This window comes from Furipterus horrens, unplaced genomic scaffold (assembly GCF_987537825.1).
Source record: "Furipterus horrens unplaced genomic scaffold, mFurHor1.1.pri manual_scaffold_3, whole genome shotgun sequence".
Taxonomy (NCBI): domain Eukaryota; kingdom Metazoa; phylum Chordata; class Mammalia; order Chiroptera; family Furipteridae; genus Furipterus; species Furipterus horrens.
The window spans coordinates 165,096,484-165,117,683 of record NW_028327173.1 but is presented as its reverse complement, the minus strand read 5'-3'; the positions used below and the strand labels follow the sequence as shown (position 1 = coordinate 165,117,683).

Here is a 21,200-nt window from a genome sequence, read left to right as displayed (position 1 = left end):
TCCTTTCAAAGTGAAATTCAGATGATGTCATTGCTCTGTGGCTTCCCATCTCACTAAGAACAAGGGCTAAGTCCTTCCTATGGCCTACAAGGCCTTTTCTGTGGCTTCTTTGATTTCATCTTCAATTCTTTTCTGCCAAGCTCACTACTCCAGCTGTATTTCATTCATTCCTTCAGTAAATATTTATCAAGTGCCATCATATACCAGGCATTGTTTTAGATACTGGAGCAATAGCAGTGAGCAAAGTTCTTGCCTCATATTCTTACACTTGCTTTGATTCTCCCTTAAATATACCAAAGCATATTCTTTGTGCTTGCTGTTTCCTTTGCCTGGAATACTCTTTTTTCTGTGTGACTATTCTTTACTTCCTTTAGACATTTACTCAAATGCCATCATATTGGAAAGGCCTGATGACCCAACACAAGATAGCAACTTTCATTTTCTCCACTCTCCCTAGACAAGGACCTTGTCTGTCCTGGTCACCTCAGTGTCTTTAGTGGTTGGCCAGTCTCATACATGGTAGATAATGCCTAATTAATATTATACTGAGTATTGAATGAATGAACTAAAGTGATAAGTAGTCAGAATCCTTTAAGAAAAAAATAGTAGTACTGTTTGAAATATTTTTCCCAATTTGACTTTTTTTTGCCATTTTGAAGTTTTAAATGTTTCTGTAGTGAAATTTATCAAACCTTGTCTTTATGTCCTGGTTTTAATGTATGTTTAGAAAATTATTCTCCATTGCAAAAATATTTACTCATGATTTTATATTTATGATTTCAATGCTTTCATTTAAATCATCGGTATATCTCAAATTTATTTTTGCATGTCAGTTCTGTATTGAATATCTTACTGTGCTGTAGTTTCTGTTTTTCAGTTGTTATTTATGGTGGAGGTGCCGCACACACCCTAGGCTCGGTTGGAAGTTGCTCTGGCCAGCAGAGGCTTCGTGACCATGGCGGAACAAACTTTTATGCAGGACACTTTGTTATGTCTGGGGGAAGGAAGGTGACTGCCTCTCTAGTGGAGACCAGCAGCCCAAACCTTCATCCCTTATGCCTTTTATTGAGGAGGACACATACGAGAGATACAAGGCTAAAATTCATAAATCGTCAGTAGCCATTAGGCGTTTGACAGTAACAGATTACATATACCAATTCAGGGGTCACAGTGAGCGGTCAGTGTCAGGGTCTATAAAACATCTTGACCAGGTGCAAGGTTTCATATACTCCTGGCTAGAGACTGTTTATGTTACATTACTGATAAGGAAAGCAGAGCAAGTTCTAAAATATAATGAGCATAATGAGCATCCTTTGATCCTATTCCCATGGCAACCCTCTGAGTGGTTGTCAGTCATGTTCCACACACAGCCCTATACTGAGACTTAGAGACAAGCACGGCCGGGACACTGGCAGCTCGTCATGCTCAGGCCAGGGCTACAATTCCTTAAACCACAAGGAGTGGTTGCCCACAGTTATTCCTCCTGGTTTTTCTTAAGTATATAATTTTATCATTGCTAATATTAATTTTTGCTTTCTTTCAGCATTTATATTGTTCTGGTTACTATTTTTATTATACAGATTACCCTAAAATGTAGTAGCTCAAAACAGCTATCTTATTTTGCTAACAGTTTTGTGGCTTAGGAATTCTGGAAGGGTGCAGCTTAGTAATTTTTACATATATTATTTCACATGCTTATAGTAGATTTGAGTGACTGCTATAATGATCTGAAGTATCAGAGAGGCTCAGAGGTGGCACACTCATGAGACTAGCAGTCGATACTGACTATTGGCTAGGAGCTCAGCTAGGACTGCTGACTGAAATACCTACTCATTGCATCCTGAGCATAGTATTCTCAGGGTAACTGAACTTTTTGTGTGGCAGCTAGCTGCCCTCAGAGTGAACATTCCCAGGTGGAAGTTTCCTGGCCTTTTTTGACATTGGAAATCATTACAGTATTACTTCCTCTGTACTCTTGATTAAGAGAAATAACAAACCTGCCCATCTAATCCTCACCCAAGGATATGTTTTTATTTATTTGAGAGAGAGAGAGAGAAAGAGAGAGAGGGAGAGGGAGGAACATTGATGTGAGAGAGAAACATCAATCGGTTGCTTCCCATTCATGTCCTAACTGGGGCTCGAACCCACAACCTAGGTATGTACATTGACTGAGAGCCAAACCTGCAACCTTTTGGTGTACAGGACAACACTCCAACCAACTGAACCACCTGGCCAGACTGAGCCTGCCCAGATTTAATGGGACAGAGACCTCCATCAAAGTATCAAAGAACTTGCATATTTTAAAAATTGCCACATATATGTTTTATTTTTCGCGTGCTAAATAAACTGGCTATCATTTACAGAATAAATTTGAATAGTAGTATAATAGTGAACATCGTTATGTTGCTTTTTACTTTAATGGAAATGTTTCTTATATCACTGAACGTGATTTCTTTTTTGAGATACAGGTTTAAGAAAATAATATTAAGGAAGAATCCATACATTCTGTTTTTACTAAATTTTAAAATATAAATCAATAATGGGTGTAAAATTTCATCATGATGTTTACAAAGTTATATTCTCAATAGTAGAATTTAATATAGTAATTTTCAGTCATAGTAAATAAGAATCGCAGTAGATAAGTGTAAGCAAAATTCTTTTCTCATGATATGTATGAAGAAGGATTTTGTTTTATATTTTTCAGTATGAGTCAAACTACTTAACCTTTCATTGACTGTCTTGGTTCTTTTAGGTGATTTTGGAATTTAGCAAACAACAGAAAGAAGAAGATACAATTCTAGTATTTAATGTGACTCAATTAGGAACAGAAGCTACAGTGAGAACATTTGATTTAACTGCTGTATCTTACCTAAAGAAAATCAGCTTGGATTACCATGAAATTCAAGGTAGTAGCCATAAAAATGGAAATGATAGCTAATAATAAATATAAAACCACTTTTGAGTTTCTGAATACTTTCATTCATATAATAATGTTTATAATAAATAATATCACCATTCTAAGCATTTTTCAAATAATAACCCATTTAATCCTTTTAACAATGCTATGAGAAAGGCAATGTTATTGTCTCCAGATTCCATATGTGGAGAGGAAGGCAAAAATTCTTTCTATAATTCATCTAAGGTCATTCATCCTAGCCAATGGCTGAGCCCTTGAAACCTGGTCCTAGGGTCTATATTCTTAACTACTATGGTCAGCTTCCTCAGAGAGTCCATATAAATCTCCTTTTTATGGGGAGTATTTTTCCCGTTTTACAAAGAATGGTTAAATAAAGAGATTAAGTGAGTTACTCAAGATCATGCAACTTTTGAATGGCAAAACCTGTAAGTCATTTCTAGGTTAATATTATTGAAGTCCTCATTTCTTTTTAGTGGGGTTCATATATAAGAAGCAGCACAAGGTTATAAAAATAAAAATCGTGGAATGTAAAATTCATTCTTTTAGAAGTGCTTATAGTTTATTGTAGTATACGCGTACATCTTATGTCCTCATGAGATATATAAGGAATGAAAGAATGGGTGAATCCACAGTAATTAAAATTACCTAATATTCACCTAATATTTTAGTCAAATAAAAGACCTGTTTTAAATTCTTTCAAAAATAATTGAAACTAAAATATATCTCAGTTTAGTAGAAAAATGTGTTAGTAAGTTTCTGTATGCACTGTGTTAAGATGGAGTTTTTATATTATTTTAAGGGAAACAAATACAAATTTTGAATGAATTTGATAGGCTACTTTTTTCCTTTAGGGAAATTTACTTTAAGGGAAATGAGATGTCTCAGAAACAGGGATTATAGGGCTACAAATAATAAATGATGGCTTAAATGGTGGATAAATCACTTCTCTCTCACAGCTTCTCAAGGCAGAACCTTGGTACATCTGTATACAGATGTAGAAGACTTTTGCTAGTACTTGTTTTTAAATTCAAAGAAATCTAACAATTCCATTTCCCTAAAAAATTTTTTTTCTGTGTAAGCCTTCTCTTAGTCTAAATAAAGAAAAATTATTTACATTATTAATATGAAAAAAAATTTGTTCAAAGAATTTTAGAGTTCAACAGATATTACATATATTCTAGTCCAACCTCCTTGTTATATAGTTGAGAAAACTGCAGTTAAATAGTTTTTGATAAAGGAGATGAACTGGTATCCACATTTCCTGGTTCTTACACCTTTAGACTTTTCTACTGCCTTACAAATGCATATATGACCTTAAAGTGTCTAGAGAAGTTTTTATTTTTAACACAGGTGTAAAATAAATATGCATATTTTTAAGTTAATTGGATGACAGAGGTAGGGTAAAATAAATATGCATATTTTTAAGTTAATTGGGTGACAGAGGTAGGGTAAGGATTTGGATTGGTTAGTTCTTCACCAGTGATGACGCTAGCATTTAATAATCATGAAAGTAAGTGCAGGTGGTGTCCTAAAGTCCAGCTCAGTGCTTCATCCTCTGTCTAGTTGGAAGAGTGCAGAGTAGATTCTTTTGGGAAGTCCTGCTCTGGATGGACTGTATATGTGGACTGGGCCAGCAGCGGTGGGAGGAAACCCATGAAAGGACCTCTTGGTCTTATATTTCCAGTATTCTGCAGCTATTTCCCATTAATTATATGGGTTAGGCAGCTGATAATTCACCTGTCTTTCTAATATGAGTCGTCCTAAAGTAGGACATGGAATAAATTAATTAAGAAGTTGTATTGGAAAAATTTATGCTTTAATATTTTTATTATTTTAGTTTTTAATTTTTTCTTTTTATTGACTTTGTTGAGCTCTCATTGGCTAACAAAATTATATAGGTCCCACGTGCTCAATTCCACAAGACATCATCTGAACATTGTATTGTGTGCTCACCACCCCAAGTCATAAGACATCTAGAAAATTTAAAACCTGTAAAGAACAATTTATTTGAAATACTTTTTCTTTTTCTTTGATGTAGGATCCAAAAAAAAGCCCCTTCACTTGATTAGCTCTTCTGACAAACCTGGATTAGATCTTTTAAAAGTGGAGTATATTAAGGTACGGTCCATAGAATGTTTATATATTTATAATATATGTCAAGCTATCCTCTGAAAGGAAAAAGATGACAATAGATTACTAAAGGCTCTGGGTGTGTATCACAGGTTTTACTTATAGGGATATCTACTGTTTCTCCTTCATTCCTCCTTCATTCTTTTTCACTTAAGTACAAAAGTAGACTAGGAGTTTTACAAAGCCATGGAACGTCTTGTCCCCAAAGATGGAAGCCTGGGTTTTAATAATCCTACTCCTAAGTTCTAGAGCATATTCACCTACTTACATTCATTGTAAATATAAATTATATTTGGCTGAGTATCCTATATTAAAAGGGATAAAGTCAAACTGGATTAGGTTCAGTGGAGAACTGTCAGAATTGGGAAAGGACTCAAACATTTATCATATGAGAAATGCTGAACAGTGATGGTATTTAGCTTTATTAAATATTGATTTGTTTAATCATTGAACAGTCTTTATTGAAATGTCTTTATGTGTCAGGTTCTGTTTGGTATTAGGGATACCGAGATGAAGACTAATAGGGAAATAGGTAAACGATGATTAAAATATAATGTGATGATTCTTTAATAAAGAAGAGCACAAAACATTATCGGAGCAGGGAGGCAGGGAAACTGGCCTAGCCAGTGACTTCTCACATAAGGTGAAACTTTGAATTTACTATGTATACTACCAAGACTAGAACTTGAACCAGTGAGTCATTTTGATGGAAGATAGATTTTTTTTTTTTTTTTTTTTTTTGGAAGATAGATTTTTGATTCAGTATGACGACCTCACTAAATCAAAGTTTTCTAAATATTGAGTTTGTAAGAAAATGAAGTTTTCTCTCACTGAAGATATAGTAAAATAGACTTGCCAAGGGCTTCATAAAGGGATTCAAGAATTAGGTGATAGAAGGGCTAAATGAATTTTAAACCTTCCAACCTTCAGAGTTTATAATTGTGATCCCTAGCTACATTTTCCAGAAGTGAATGTTGTCATGCTCTCGTATGTTTGAAGGGGACAGGTTTGCACTATTATAATAATTATTTGGATCTAAGTAAAATGACAATAACATTAAATATATGATGTATATAAAATACAGTAGTAAAAAATATAAATAAACTAGAGGTCATAAATGATTTATTTGATATTAATTTCTTCAGAACTTTTGTTTTTTTGTTTGTTGTTTTAGGCTGATAAGAACGGACCTAGCTTTCACACTACTTTTGAAAAAACGGAACAAACAGTTAAGGTAAGAATTCTATTAAAATAATATATCCTGTTTGAAAATAACCTACTCCTGAAGTCTCCAGTATCCTTGAAGGAATATTGACTGGGTAATTTGATGAAGTAATTAAGAACTGATAAAAGTTGTAAATTAGCCCTGGCTGGTGTGGCTCAGTGGACTGAGCATCAGCCTGCAAACCAAAGGATTGCCAGTTTGATTCCCAGTCAGGGCACGTGCCTGGGTTGCAGGCGAGTTCCCCAGTTGGGGGCGTGCGAGAGGCAACCGAATGATGTATCTCTCACACATCAGTGTTTCTTTGCCTCCCTTCCCCTCTCTAAAAATAAATAAATAAAATCTTTAGGAAAAAAAAAGGGTTGTAAATGAAACTCATAGATAGATACCTACCATGCTCTGTTCATGATTCAATGTAGTAAAGCCTTTGTTTTGACTTACTGTATCACATCCTAATTATTTCTAAAACAGGAAGTGTTATAGATGAGGGAACTTTGATTTACGAAGAACAGTTTTAAGTATAGCAAACTAGATAACTGTCGTTCATTGCAGGGCTGAGGAAGTACGTGAAATACAGCAAGAGATGTTGAATACTCCTGGGGCCATACCACAGTAGTTGTGCAGAAGAAGAAGAGGAAAAAGGGGTTGTGGGTTACATTATAAAGAAAATGAAAGATGAGTTTAGATGACACTTTTGAGAGATATGAGAATCTGTTATTGTTAAACTTCCTTTTTATAATTTTTATATCCACTTAAGTGCCTTGATGCAATGAAAAGAAATTCTTTTGTATAAACAAATATTTTTTAAAAATTTAAATTTGCTATTAGAAAACCACATTCTTGAAAGCAGTTTGTGTTGCTGTCTTAGCTTTCTGGAGTCATTGTTTAAAAAAACTGATATATTTTTTTCTGTTGTATATTCTTTGTTTTTTTGTTTTTAATGATAGGTCCATTATTGTGGTTTTAGAAGATCATTTAGTGTGACTGAGAACTGACTGATATATTTTTTATATTTAAATCTTATAATATCACCTTTGAAATTATTTCTTGGCTTCTGGAATTTCACATTCTAAATTATATGTTTTATGTAATCATAATAAATAGTCAGTTGCACATCCAAAAACTCATATATATGTTGAATATTGGGTTGACCATGACAAGCACATTATAGGCTCCATGATAATTATGCTAGGGAAATGGAGTAGTTAGGTTAGTTTGATACTTAAATGAACTCCCAGACTATGTAAGTGTAATTTAGTTGCCATATATCCCTATTTAAGGAGTGTGTTATGAATCTCCCTGTTCTATCTCTTCCTTCCAAGTTGTGGAAGGCAGTGATGCAAACCTAGCTAGGGGCCTTTTGGGTCAGGCTTGAAGACTTCTGGAATAATTGGCCGGAAAACTGATTTTCTCTTTTTAACCTTTCTAGGTGGCTTTTTCATCTTTAAATCTGTTGCTGCAAACACAAGCTCTTCTCTCTTCTCTTAATTACCTGACAACCATTATTCCATCAGATGGCCAAAAGATGGGTGATACCAAGGAAGTACAAATTTCAACTGAAAAGCAGCAAAAAAATTCAGCTCTGCAGAAAGGTATGAAAAACAGGCGTTTTATTTTTTTTTCTTGTTAGAGCTTTCGAATTCTCAAACTAAATGAGTAATCTTAAAGAGACCATCTAGTTTCAGTCACAGACTATTTTACTCACTTTTGTTATTTTCCTCAAACTAAATCATTCAGGGGTGCCTGATATGTAAACCACATATAATCAACACTTTTGTTTTTAAAATGTCTGTTTTTGTTCTTATATTGATAGTGGTGGAAGATGACTTTAGGAGGGAAAAGACCTGTATTTACACTGAGCTTTACATACCTTCTTAGTAGCTCCTGAAAGCGCTCCATAGAGCGTTAGCCTTCTCTACCATACACAAAGAGGGAAGTCAAGATCCAGAAACATGAGGGCAGGGGTGTAGGGTTAGCATATAATTGATCAAGAGCCTAAATTTTGGATCAGAGAGAACTTAGTTCAGATCCTGACTGCTACTTAAACTATGTGATAATAGGCACATTTTTGAACTCTGAGTTTCAATGTCCTTATTTAAAATTTTCCCTTGTTTTAAATTACAAAAGTAATACATCTCACTATTAAAAATGAAAACTCTACAAAATATATATAGCAAAAAAGTATTTGAAATCTTTAAGAACTTAAGAATTTTATAATTTTATTTTTGTTAAATTTATGGGGATGACGTTGGTTAATAAGATTATATAGGTTTCAAGTGTATAGTTCCATGATACACCATCTGTCTATTGCATTGTTTGCCCAACACCCAAAGTCAGATCTTCATCACCGTATATTTGATCCCCTTTACCCTTTACGCTTTATTACCCCTCACCCCATTTCCCTCTGGTAACCACCATACTGATGTATCTTTGAGTTTTTGTTTGTTTTTCTTAATGTTCATTTGTTGCTTTGAGCTTTACATCCCACATATGAGTAAAATAATATGGTTCTTAAGTCTTCCGGTCATATTTTGCTATTTTAAAACAGAATTGTGGTTCACTTAATATAGGGAAGAAACCTTAATAGAGTTTAGATCACTAGGAATTCACTGTGATAGAATGCTTTGTTTTATTCGTAGTAATTGTGTCCTCTAAAGATAGTGACATTATTGACTTCAGACTGTTTGCCAAGTTGAACGCTTTCTGTGTAAATGTTTGTGAAGAGAAGAACAACATTGCTGAAATCAAGATTCAAGGTAAAGTTCTCACAGTATTAAATTTCTTCAAAGATAAGGTTTTTTTTGGTTTTGGTTTTGTTTTTAATGCTAGAGAATGTACAAATGGAGGGCTCTGCACTATGAAAACTGATAAGTTTATTTTAGAACATAATTGGCCTCCTTAACTCTTTGGGACATAGCTATGGATCAAACTCTGATCATCAAATTGAACCACATATATTGGTGTTTTGCACCTTTCTAAGGGTTGTCCCAGAGGATAAAATATTACTAATGTCAGTGTAGAGATGTACTGATGATCTAAGTGTCAATCAGAATTCTGGTAATGGTCTATGAATATGCTTTATCTTGGTACAAATGTAAAGCAGCCTTATAATGAATAAAACTTGTAAGTCCATTATGTTCTTTTAGGCAATAGCTACTAAAAGTAATTTAGCTTTTCCTCTGACTGTGTTTACCAGCTCAATGTGATCTGCTAAAGGTAAAGAATATGTTTAATGAAAATCTGGAAGAACTTAAAAACTGGAAAAGTAGGGTTTTTGTCTTTATTCTTTCCAAACTGGAAGTGCATCTACTTGTCGGAATTTAATTCATGAAACTTTTATAGCTTCCATGTAAATGATTAGATACAAGGTGTAAAGGATTTACTAAAATCCCAAAATAATCTACTAGCACTAGATTTAGTTTTTATAGAAGGTTGAAAATCCAGTAATTATTTTAAAATAAATTTATAGGTTCCATTGTTTATAAAACTAAAAATATTTAATATCACCACTTATTTATCAGTTGGGAGTTCAGATGTTGCTGAATTTATAAATGTATCAGCCCTAAAATAAAATTATGCAATGGAAAGAAACACATTAAGATCTTACTTTGTTAGATCTACAGAAATTATAGTAATAAATTTTTTTTTCAGGACTTGATGCCTCTCTTTTTCTTCAGTCAAGAAAACAGTCTCTATTTGCCAGACTGGAAAATATTATTGTCACAGATGTTGATCCTAAGACAGTTCATAAAAAAGTAGGTGATAATATATAATTAACATTTTTTATGATAATATGAGATGTTGTTTTAAAATGTTTTATTTTTAAAAAGAACAATGAAATTATTTTGATAGAAAAATGTTACTATAATGATTATAAATATAAATCCTCTTTAAATGAAATTTTATTTTGTTGTTATCCTCTTGGATGATTACATTTCAATCTCTGCTTTTCAGACAGTGTCGATAATGGGAAACGAAGTATTTCGTTTTAATTTGGATTTGTATCCAGATGCTACTGAGGGAGATTTCTATACTGACATGTCCAAAGTAGATGGTGTGGTATCACTCAATGTTGGCTGCATTCAGATTGTCTATCTTCATAAATTCCTCATGTCACTCCTGGTAAAATCACTTATTTATATATTGACTATTAAACTTAGAAATAATTAAGTCTGATAGTTGTGATTGCACAGCTTACAAACTGGATTTTAGGGTATGAATAGTTTGGATTGTGGATGTTATTAATGTGGAGGTAGAAACCTCTCTCTTAATAGTTAAATTCTGAATCATTTAATGATTTTTATCTAGAAGTGGCATTATTTTTGCTACAATATAATGAAACCAAATTCTCAAGTACAAAAGCTATTGAAAATTTTTTTTATCTCTTCCTCAGTTATATAACTACAGTTATAATTAGTCCTTCTCAAGTAGCTCTTAAATATAGGTAATTAGTAATTCCTTTTTAACTCTAGAAAAATAGCACTCAAAGTTATCTATTGGAAAAATATTGGCACATAAATAAGATGAAGATGGTGTTCATTGATGAAGTACTTGTCCTCTGTTTGAATTTCTCCTTTTATACTTTGTGTCCACAGAACTTCCTAAACAATTTCCAGACAGCCAAAGAGGCTCTGAGTGCTGCCACTGCCCAGGCTGCAGAAAAAGCTGCCACAAGTGTGAAAGACCTTGCCCAGAGGAGTTTTCGTATTTCTGTCAATATTGATTTGAAAGCACCAGTTATTATCATCCCACAGTCTTCCATTTCCAGCAATGCAGTGGTGATAGATCTTGGGTTAATCAGAGTTCAAAATCAGTTCAGTCTGGTGTCTGGTGAAGACTACTTAAACCCGCCAGTAATTGATAGAATGGATGTACAGCTAACAAAGCTTAAGCTTTCTAGGTATACTCTTTTAATGATTATGGATTTAAGTATTATTTAATGCTTTCCATGAAATCCTATGACCATTGAAATCCATACCCAACATATTTCTATCACACAGAACAGTTTTTTAAAAATCAATTTTTATTTTGAAAAACCTCAAACCTATAGAAATTACAAAAATAACCCATTATCTTCCACCTAGATTCACCATTCATCATTCACTATTGTTTTAACTGTATATACATATTATCATTTATAACATTTAAAATTTATTTTATTTTATTTTATTTTTTTATTGAGTATAATACACATATGAGTTTCAGGTGTACAACTTATATATATAACAAAGTGATCACCATAGTTAAGTCTAGTTAACATCCATCATCACATGTAGTTACAAAATTTTTTTCCTTGTGATGAGAACTTTATAAAGATCTACTCTCTTAGAAACTTTCAAATATATAATACAGTGTTATTAATTATAGTCACCATGCTGTATATTATGTCCCCAAGACTTAGTTATTTAATAATTGGAAGTTGAAACACTTTTTGCTAAACCACTTGAGAAGAGACATCTTAAACACTTTAGCATGTGTTTCCTAAGAACAAGGATATTTATCCTCATACATAATCATAATGCAAATACCACATAAATTCTGGAAATTTAACATTGATATAATACTGTCCTTTAATATACAGTCAGTATTCAATTTTTATTAGTTGTTCCAAGAATGTTCATTATAATAATTTTTCCCTTGATCCAGGATTACATATGGCATTTAATTTTATCCTATACTACTAAGGGGGATTGTGTACTGATAAGACACTTATTTTGGAATAGCTCTTTAGCTTTGTTTTTCATGATGATGACAGTTATGAAGATTACAGTCTAGTTATTTCATGGAACAACTGTCAACTTTTTTTTTGTCTGGTGATTTTTCAGGATTTAATTGACCTTATACATTTTGGGGAGGAATACTGTGTAAGTAATGATGTATTAGTAGGGCTTATGCCAGAGGACACTTGGAAGTCTGTACATAATTCATTTAAAATAATTTTATATCCCATCCAAAGAGATTTAATTATCCTGAATAAAAAAGGAATGATTGCACAGAAAGTCCAGAAAATAATCCTGGTAAAGAGCTTTACGAAACTCCTTAGGAAATGCTAACTGTTAATCTTGCCATTTTTTTCTTTATTCTGTCCCAATGCGCGTCACTTTTGGAATAGTTGTATTTGATGATTCCCCCCATATCTTCAACAAAAAAATTTCTTTTTAAAATTTACTGTCACCTATCTTGAAGAAAAGGTTTTCTTAATGGCTGATTATATAACATATATTTTAATCTGTCATTCCCAATGTATGATAGATTAAGTTAGTGATAGATTGAGTTTAGAAAGCACTAAAACAGCACTGTTTCAAATCAGTGTTAGAGTAGCAACTTTTGACTTTGTGATTTTTAATGATAGTTGCATTTCCTCCCTTTGTTTATGCATATATATCAATTATATTTTTCATTAGGACAGTGATCCAGCCTGGCATTTCCCATCCTGATATTCAGCTGTTACACCCAATTAACTTGGAGTTTTCTGTAAATCGGAATCTAGCTGCATCTTGGTACAACAAGGTACCTGTTGTAGAAGTTAAAGGACATCTTGAGACAATGAATGTAAGTATGAGACTTAAAAAAAAAAACTTTTTTTTTATTTCACTCTTTTTTTTTTTTTTAATTTTTTTATTTTGGTTTTTCAATTACAGTTGTCCCCTTTTCCCCCAATTTCTCTCCCCCACCCAGCCCACCCCCTCTCCCGCAATCATATCCCTCCCCGTTGTCCATGTCCATGAGTCTTTCATACAGGCTCTTTAATTAATCCCTTCCCTTACTTATCCCCCTTCTCTCCCTCTCCCCTCCCCCCTATTGACTGCTATTCTGCTCTTTGTTCTATTTAGTTCCTTTGTTTGTGTTGTTCTTTAGTTTCCTGTATTAGGTGATATCATATGGTATTTTTCTTTCTTTGCCTGGCTTATTTCACTAAGCATAATTCTCTCTAGTTCCATCCATGTTGTTGCAAATGGCAGGAGTTCCTTCTTTCTTTCTGCTACATAGTATTCCATTGTGTAAATGTACCACAGTTTTTTGATCCACTCATCTACAGATGGGCACTTAGGTTGTTTCCAGCACTTAGCTATTGTAAACAGTGCTGCAATGAACATAGGGGTGCATAAGTTCTTTTGAATTGGGGTTTCAAGATTCTTCGGGTATAATCCTAGTAGTGGAGTCATTGGTTCAAAAGGCAGTTCCATTTTTAATCTTTTGAGGTAATTCCATACTGTTCTCCATAGTGGCTGCACCAGTCTGCATTCCCACCAACAGTGCAGTAGGGTTCCCGTTTCTCCACATCCTCGCCAGCACTTGTTGTTTGTTGATTTGTTGATGATGGCCATTCTGACTGGTGTAAAATGGTATCTCATTGTGGTTTTTATTTGCATCTCCCTGATGGCTAATGATGTTGAGCATTTTTTCATGTGTCTATGGACCTTCTGTATGTCCTCTTCGGAGAAGTGTTTGTTCAGGTCCAAAAAAAAAACTTTGTTACTGAAATTTTAGACTCTGAAGACTTTCTCAGTATAAATCCAAATGAAATGTGGAATTTTTTACTGATTGATATCTAAATACCACTAATGTAATTATATAGCATTGAGGAAAATGCCTATTTTTATATTTTAGATGGCCGGTTTATTTCATTCAGGTTTTTATTTTTAAAAGGAGTTTGTATCTTTTAATTTGTCACTGAAAAAAAAGTGATCAGATTACTTTAATCATCAACTTTCACTAAGAATCATGTAAGTAGATGGAATTGATATTGACTCATAAATCTCATTGTTTTTCTCCATATACTTTCATATCTTTCAAAATAAAAATTTTAACATGAACCAAGTACTGAAATACTTAAGTGGATAATGAATGTATAATTTTTCAGTCATTGTTAAGATTATTTTATCTGTAATGTTTTGTTTTCTGTATTAAAACTGTTGCATTTAAAAATGAAGTATCTTTATCTTTAACTTAATATTTTACAGGTTAATCTAAATCAAGAAGATCTTAATCTTTTATTTAGAATACTAGCAGAAAATCTTGGTGAGCCTACTGAAGACTTGAATAAAGTGAAACCAAGAATACAAGAGATAGGTAAGAGGCTGACAGTAGGTGGCATAATACCTGTGTCTATTTATTTTACAATTTAGTGGGGGAGACAGACAACAAAAATGAAGTAAACAAATATATATTTACATACTGCAATTTGTAGTAACATGAAACAAATAAGATGGTTTTGAATACAACCATAGTTTGCTTTTTAGTTAAGCAAATAATGAGTTATATTTTCAGACTTCTGAGTTGCATAACGTAGGAGGAGGCATAAAGAAGGGTTTCAAATTGATGGTTGATTCTTGGAATAATTATTAAATTTACATTTGTTGAAAAGAATTATTTTATGTTGTCACTGGGCTATGGTAGCATACTTGTTCTGATTTTTAAACAAGGGTTAGTAGTAAAATATTATGTGAGAATTGAAATGGTTGATAAATTTCCATTCAACAAAGATGCGAAGAGTTCAAATTATTAGTTACAATGGCCCTTCTGACTTAAAGGCAAAGTAATTACCAGACTTACTAAGCTGTTTTATATATATATATATATGCGCATATACACATACATGTATGCAATTTTTATTTTTTCAAACAAATGGTACCGTCCTGTGTGTGTGTATGTTTGTGCATTTCTGCATTCTTTTTTTTCTTATTCTCACCAAAGGACCTGCTTATTGATCTTAAAGAGAGGGGACGAGAGTGAGGGAGGGAGAAAGGTGAGAGAGAAACATTGATTGGGTTCCTCTCGTATGCACCCTTTCAGGGGACTGAACCTGTGACTTAGGCATGTGTACCTTGATAAGGAATAGAATCCGTGATCTATTAGTTTACAGGATGACGCTCCAGCCACCTGAGCCACACTAGCCCAGGCTGCACTTGGCTTTTTAAAAATTTCATAGTGTATTTTAGTGTTTATTCTATATATCTGTCTATATCTATACATTCTATATCTATATACTATATATAGAAGAACTGCCTCATTGTTTTTAATGGCTGCCGGGTATTAATTCTGTTGAAGTGTTATAATTAATTTAGGAAGTTTCTATTGATGGATGTTTTAGTTTGTTTTCAGTCTTTCACTCTACACCTTTATACATGCATGTGTGTGTGTAGGAGAAATACCAGGACTACTGGATTAAATATATTTTAATTTTAATTTTAATTTTAAATTAATAATTTAAGTTATACATTTAATAAAATTAAATTTTGACAGATCTTGCCAGTTACCCACATGAACTTGTACTAATTTTGCATTTCCACCAAACCTTTTTTTTGGGTGTATACCTTTTCTAACACAGTGCATTATCAGATTTTGAAATTTTGCCTGTTGGCTAAGTGAAAAATGGTATCTCATGTTACTTATTCATTTTTAAAAACTTTTTAATGTGGACCTAATATGTCATATGTAAATTTCATTTTACTTAAAAGAAAAAGCCCAAAGGTGGGTAAAAATGTTTTTTTACTCTATGTATGTTAATACCTGTAATAAAGTACACAAATCTGAAGTGTACAAGTCATTGAATTTTTACACATGGCTTCACCAGTATAATCACCATGATTAAGATACAAAATATTTTTAGTGTAGCACCCCAGAAGGCCTTCCTGTGCCCCTTCCCAGTCAGAACTAAATGCCCATCCTGCCTCCAAATCCACCCAGAATTAATTATCATTCTAATTTATAATGCTATATATAGGTTAGTTTTACCTCTTCTTGAATTTCATATAAATGGAGTCATACAAAATTTGCTCTGAATTTTTACTTCCTTCATTCAAAATGTTTGTGAGATGGAACCATGTTGTTATAGCAGCAGTTGCTTATTACAAGAATTATTTTATAAAAGCAAAATAGTTGCTGGAATTATTTTCCCTGTACCATATTATGTTTAGAACAGTGGTTGACCTAAAGCAATAAAGAAGAAACCTTCTCCTATGCATTGCTTTCTCAAATGTAAAAACAGCAGTTGTTTTTCACCCGGGTTTCTGGTATAATTTACACTGGGCAAGGTACTGAATCTATAAGAAGTTCAATTTGGTCATTGTGAAATGAGGGCAATAAAGTTTTTATCTCAAAAGGTTGTTATAAGAATTAAAGGTGATAATCCATATATAGTCCTTACTACAGTGTCTAGCACAGAAATAAGCGCTTAGCAAGTAATAACTATTATGAGTATTGTGTATTACAATTTTATTGCATTTTAAAGTGTATAAACTTGACATTATATTTGTATAGCTTTACTTTTGCTTCTTGGTATGGCTAAGAGGCTGTAATTCCTATCCCCCCCACCTTTTTTCCCCGCAGCCTTAACTCTTGTTATGCTTCTCATTATTTAACCATATAAAACTCCATTCTGTTTGTAAAACCTATAAGGATGTTATCTCTGGTTTTCTACCACCTCTTTGCTTATTCCTGGAATGCCGCCTCTGCATGAGGAATCCCACATGAATGATACTCCCCTACTAAACTTTTCATGACCTCCCATAACAATGTCTTGCCTAGTTCTTTGCTTTCTGTGCATTTTTATATTAACATTTGTCGACTTAATGTGACTAGGTGTAGCCTGCTTATTTTTTTTGTTTGTATGTTAAAGTATATGTTTCTTCTACTAAGGCATGAACTTTCTAAGGGTCAGAGCTGTGTATTACTAAATAATTTGTGGATTTTCAGTGCCTGCACCAGGTCGAGAGTACTTGTATAAGTCCTTAGTGAGTATTTGTGGAAGAAATGTGTGAATAAAAGTGAATTAATTTCTTTTAAATGCCTCCAGGTGAAAATAAAGAGCCACTTGAAATCTCTACATTACAACAAGATGTACGTATTTCACAAGGTACTTTAACACCTGGAGTAGAAGAAATTAGATCTGTAGACATCATTAATATACTGCTGAATTTTGAAATTAAAGAGGTATGTAATTTGCATCTGTTTTTATAAAGGTGAATAAATAATGGATAGTTAGAAGTACCTCTATTAAAATAAACTTGTAGATTATTGATATGAATGAAAAAATCTTATATAGCCTATTTGTAATTTTTATGTAGCAGTAATGTTTTAAAATTTGAGTTTGTTAAAGATGTGCTATATTTGAGGAATATAATATTTCATAGAGAAAACGGTAGACACCCTGTAATATGCTTTTAAAATGACTTTAGGAGAGTTGGAATGTGACTTATTTTGGATTTCATATAGGAAAGGCAGGAAAGGGAAAAGGTGACAGAAAAATCTTAATGCAAATTTTAGAAATCCTTATTAGCATAAAACACCCTATGCCTACATTTTAAAAATGGTTTATTACCACTTCTGCTTTTCATCTGCAGATTTTTTTGTTTTTACTTTTTACCATATTTTTTTTTATTGTATTTTTTCCATTACCATTTAGTCCCTTTATTCCTGCCCCACCCCCGCAACCACCACACTGTGGTCCATGTGCATGATTCCTTTTTCCTTTTTGCTTGGTCTTTTTACTCCCTAGCTTCACCTCTCCAATAGCTGTCATCTTGCTACGAGTCTGTCTATTTTGCTTCTTAGTTCAGTTTGTTCATTAAGATCCACATATAAGTGAAATCATATGGTATTTGTCTGACTTATTTCACTTAGCATAATGTTATCCAGGTCCATTCATACTGTTACAAAGAGTAAAAGTTTCTTCTTTCTTATGGCCAAGTAGTGTTCTGTTGTGTGAATGTCCCATAGTTGTTTTATCCACGCATCTACTGATGGACACTTGGGCTGCTTCCATATCTTAGTGATTATAAATAATGCTGCAATGAACATAGGGATGCTTACATTCTTTTGAATTAGTGTTTGGGGGTTCTTCGGATAAATTCCCAGAAGTGGGATCACTGGGCCAAAAGGCATATCCGTTTTAAATTTTTTGAGGTATCTCCATACTGCTTTCCACAGTGGCTGCACCAGTCTTCATTCCCACCAACAGTGCAAAAAGGTTTCCCCTTTCTCCACATCCTCACCAGCACTTGTTGTTGTTTGTTGACTTGTTAATGATGGCCATTCTGACAGATGTGACGTCATATCTTACTGTGGTCTCATTTTGCATTTCTCTGATGATTAATAATGTTGGGCATCTTTTCATATGTCTGTTGGTTATTTGTATGTCTTCTTTGTAGAAGTGTCTGTTCAGGTCCTTTGCCCATTTTTTAATTGGATTGATTTTAGGTGTTGAGTTTTGTAAGTTCTTAATAAATTTTGGATATTAACTAACCCCTTGTCAGATGTTTTGGCAAATGTGTTCTCCCATTCTGTGGGTTGTCTTTTATTTTGCAGATTCTTGAGGGAAAATGAAATATATTTTTCTCTTCTGTATTCACACATTTAAGAAATATTCATTTCATGTCCTTAGTGCTAAGGATATAGAGATAAAAGGCACAGATTCTGAATATAAACAAGAAAACAACATTTAAAAGTTTTGTTAGTTCTCCCATTAAAGATGTGCCTAGTTGAGCTTTGTCAATGATGGTGGGGAGAGGGTGTCTCAGCAATCTGGGAGCGTGAGGGAATGTTACCTAGAGGGAGTGCCACTTGAGCTGAATTTTTAAATAAGAGTAGGTTATAATCTGAGAAATGGGGATCAGGAAGGGGTTAAGACAGGGTAGAAAGAAAGAAAAACAGCATAAAGATGTGAATATGTGAGAAAGCATAGTGGATACAGGGACTTGCAAGAACTTCCTCCAAAATCCCTTCATCGTTAATTTAATTGTATAGAGGTTTTGTTCTGCATCTGAGTTCAAAATAATAAACTTTGAAAAAAATGAGTTCTACTTTTTTGATCTGAGATATATGTTTTAAAACTAACTTCATGTTAAACCTTTGCTGTTTTTCTGGTTTATATTTAAAGATTTTTAAGCTTTGATAGTTGAAATATTGATAGATGAATCATTCTATTTCCAAATGGGCTTCATTAACATATATACATAGAAAAATCTGTAAGTTTTAAATATAATCTGTAATACATGTTATTATAATTTCCTTTCTTTAGAACAGTGATTGGGTTAGGGGGAAGCAATTTGCACTCTCTAGCATGCTGAGAGTTGGCATTGTCTGAAGACGTTTCTGGTTGTCACTACCTGGGGAGATGGAGAGCTACTGCAACCAGTGGGTAGTGACCAGCAATGCCACTAAACATTCTACAGCACACAGGACTGCCCCCCACCAAAACAAATTATCCAGCCTAGAATGTCAGTGGTGCCAATTGAAAAACCTTGCCTCATGGGTAGTATAGAAATTGACAGTTTATCTCACACACTTTCAGATGAAAGGCCATCTGTCAGACTAGGACTTCTTCTGGGAATTAGGGAGACATACCTTTTTTTTCTTTTTTCTTTTTTTAAATGTTAACCTTGAAAACCAGTAGAATATAGTGGCAGTGCTTTAAAAGTCTAAACAAGGAAATGTGCCTTCCAAAGTAAATAGCACTAGGCAATTTCTAGGCACAAGTAGAAGTAAATATCTTTACATTATGTGATATTTTGGCTTATATCACTGTGGATGGTTATTAAATTGTTGTATATTAACAAAATAGTTTGTGGTAATATTAATACTTTTTTCTAGGTTGTGATTACTTTGATGAAAAAAGCAGAAAAGAAAGGAAGGCCTTTACATGAACTAAATATCCTCCAGCTTGGAGTGGAAGCTAGAGTTAAAACCTATGACCTAACAGCTAAAGCTTATCTAAAAAAAATTAGTATGCGATGCTTTGAGTTTACCGGTAAGTGTGAAGTACATAGTCTGTGTAAATTATCCATGTGATAGGCAGATGGTCCCAACCTTTTTATCAACATTAGCATATTTATTAGTGTCAACATAAACATTTAGTTTAAATTTATTACATTAATAAAGGTAATTGATACTTAAACATTTATTTTCTATATAGTTATTTATCGTAAGATTATATCTAAGTATATGTCTGAATTTAGCATGAAGTAGAATACTGTGTATCTAAAAGAAAAATGAAACATTTGTCTTCAATGTCTATACGAAACACTTGTAGAAGGCAACATTTCATTATAATTATGCTATGAGAACTGATATATTAGGACATCAGAAACTGAGTACAATACCAGATGTAGAGCCCAGGGTACCTTTATGAAAAGGTGAGTTAATTTCCTAGGAAATAACTTTCTGTTTATTTTTTATTTATTTTTAAATCATATCAGTATTTTAAATTTGTTTTTAATGACATCATACAGGGGTAAGCAAAAGTAGGTGTACCTGTTTTTCATATGGAAAAAGACATGCAAGTTATGATTATTACAATGACTTTATTAAATAACTGTTTTTGAGTACCCACAACTGTAAACCTACTTTTGCCCACCCCTGTATATGTGTAAAAATAGAAGAATACAGAAATATATAGAACTTAATATCACCGTGTAGTCTCACTCCTTACACCAAATTAAGTACTAAATTATTCTTTAGTGCATATCCTCAACCTTTCAAATTCACTTCCTAAATTGGATCAAGACAACTTTTAAAGTTGCTCTGGGTGTTTAAAGTTTATATGAACTATATGGGATAACTTGAAGTAAAGCAAATTTATATTGAGAATAATCCTTCATTTAATATATATTATAGCTTTGTTCTTTAATATATTCTGATTTCTTCAAATATATAATACCAGTAGTACCAAATGTTATGACACTTTAATTGGCTGGTGCTGGTTTTTTGTTTTTATGGAATTTCTTTTTTTTTGAAGCCAGTTTTATTGATGTATGATTTATGTACAGTAAAATTCAGCCTTTTAGTGTACAGCTCTATGAGTTTTGGTTACTGTACATTTCTGTAACTGGCTGGTCTATTTTAACATATGTTTGAAATGTTTAAAAGACTTGATAGGGGGTGCCAGTAGAGGGGTGGAGGGACTGACCAAAAAAGAAAATAAAAGAAAAA

General features: G+C 33.1%; 1 protein-coding gene across 4 annotated transcripts in view; it reads left to right on the top strand.

Moving 5' to 3' along the window:
• Positions 1 to 21,200, top strand: part of VPS13C (vacuolar protein sorting 13 homolog C) — a 182,807-nt gene that overhangs the window by 75,059 nt on the left and 86,548 nt on the right. For all 4 annotated transcript variants that reach the window (XM_090270692.1, XM_090270691.1, XM_090270694.1 and 1 more), the window contains 12 exons: positions 2,753 to 2,906; positions 4,956 to 5,035; positions 6,222 to 6,281; positions 7,699 to 7,861; positions 8,909 to 9,025; positions 9,921 to 10,024; positions 10,224 to 10,391; positions 10,865 to 11,169; positions 12,674 to 12,821; positions 14,234 to 14,342; positions 17,068 to 17,204; positions 19,863 to 20,019. In XM_090270692.1, the coding sequence (XP_090126818.1) occupies positions 2,753 to 2,906; positions 4,956 to 5,035; positions 6,222 to 6,281; positions 7,699 to 7,861; positions 8,909 to 9,025; positions 9,921 to 10,024; positions 10,224 to 10,391; positions 10,865 to 11,169; positions 12,674 to 12,821; positions 14,234 to 14,342; positions 17,068 to 17,204; positions 19,863 to 20,019 (1,702 nt within the window). The remainder of the gene's footprint in view (positions 1 to 2,752; positions 2,907 to 4,955; positions 5,036 to 6,221; positions 6,282 to 7,698; positions 7,862 to 8,908; positions 9,026 to 9,920; positions 10,025 to 10,223; positions 10,392 to 10,864; positions 11,170 to 12,673; positions 12,822 to 14,233; positions 14,343 to 17,067; positions 17,205 to 19,862; positions 20,020 to 21,200) is intronic.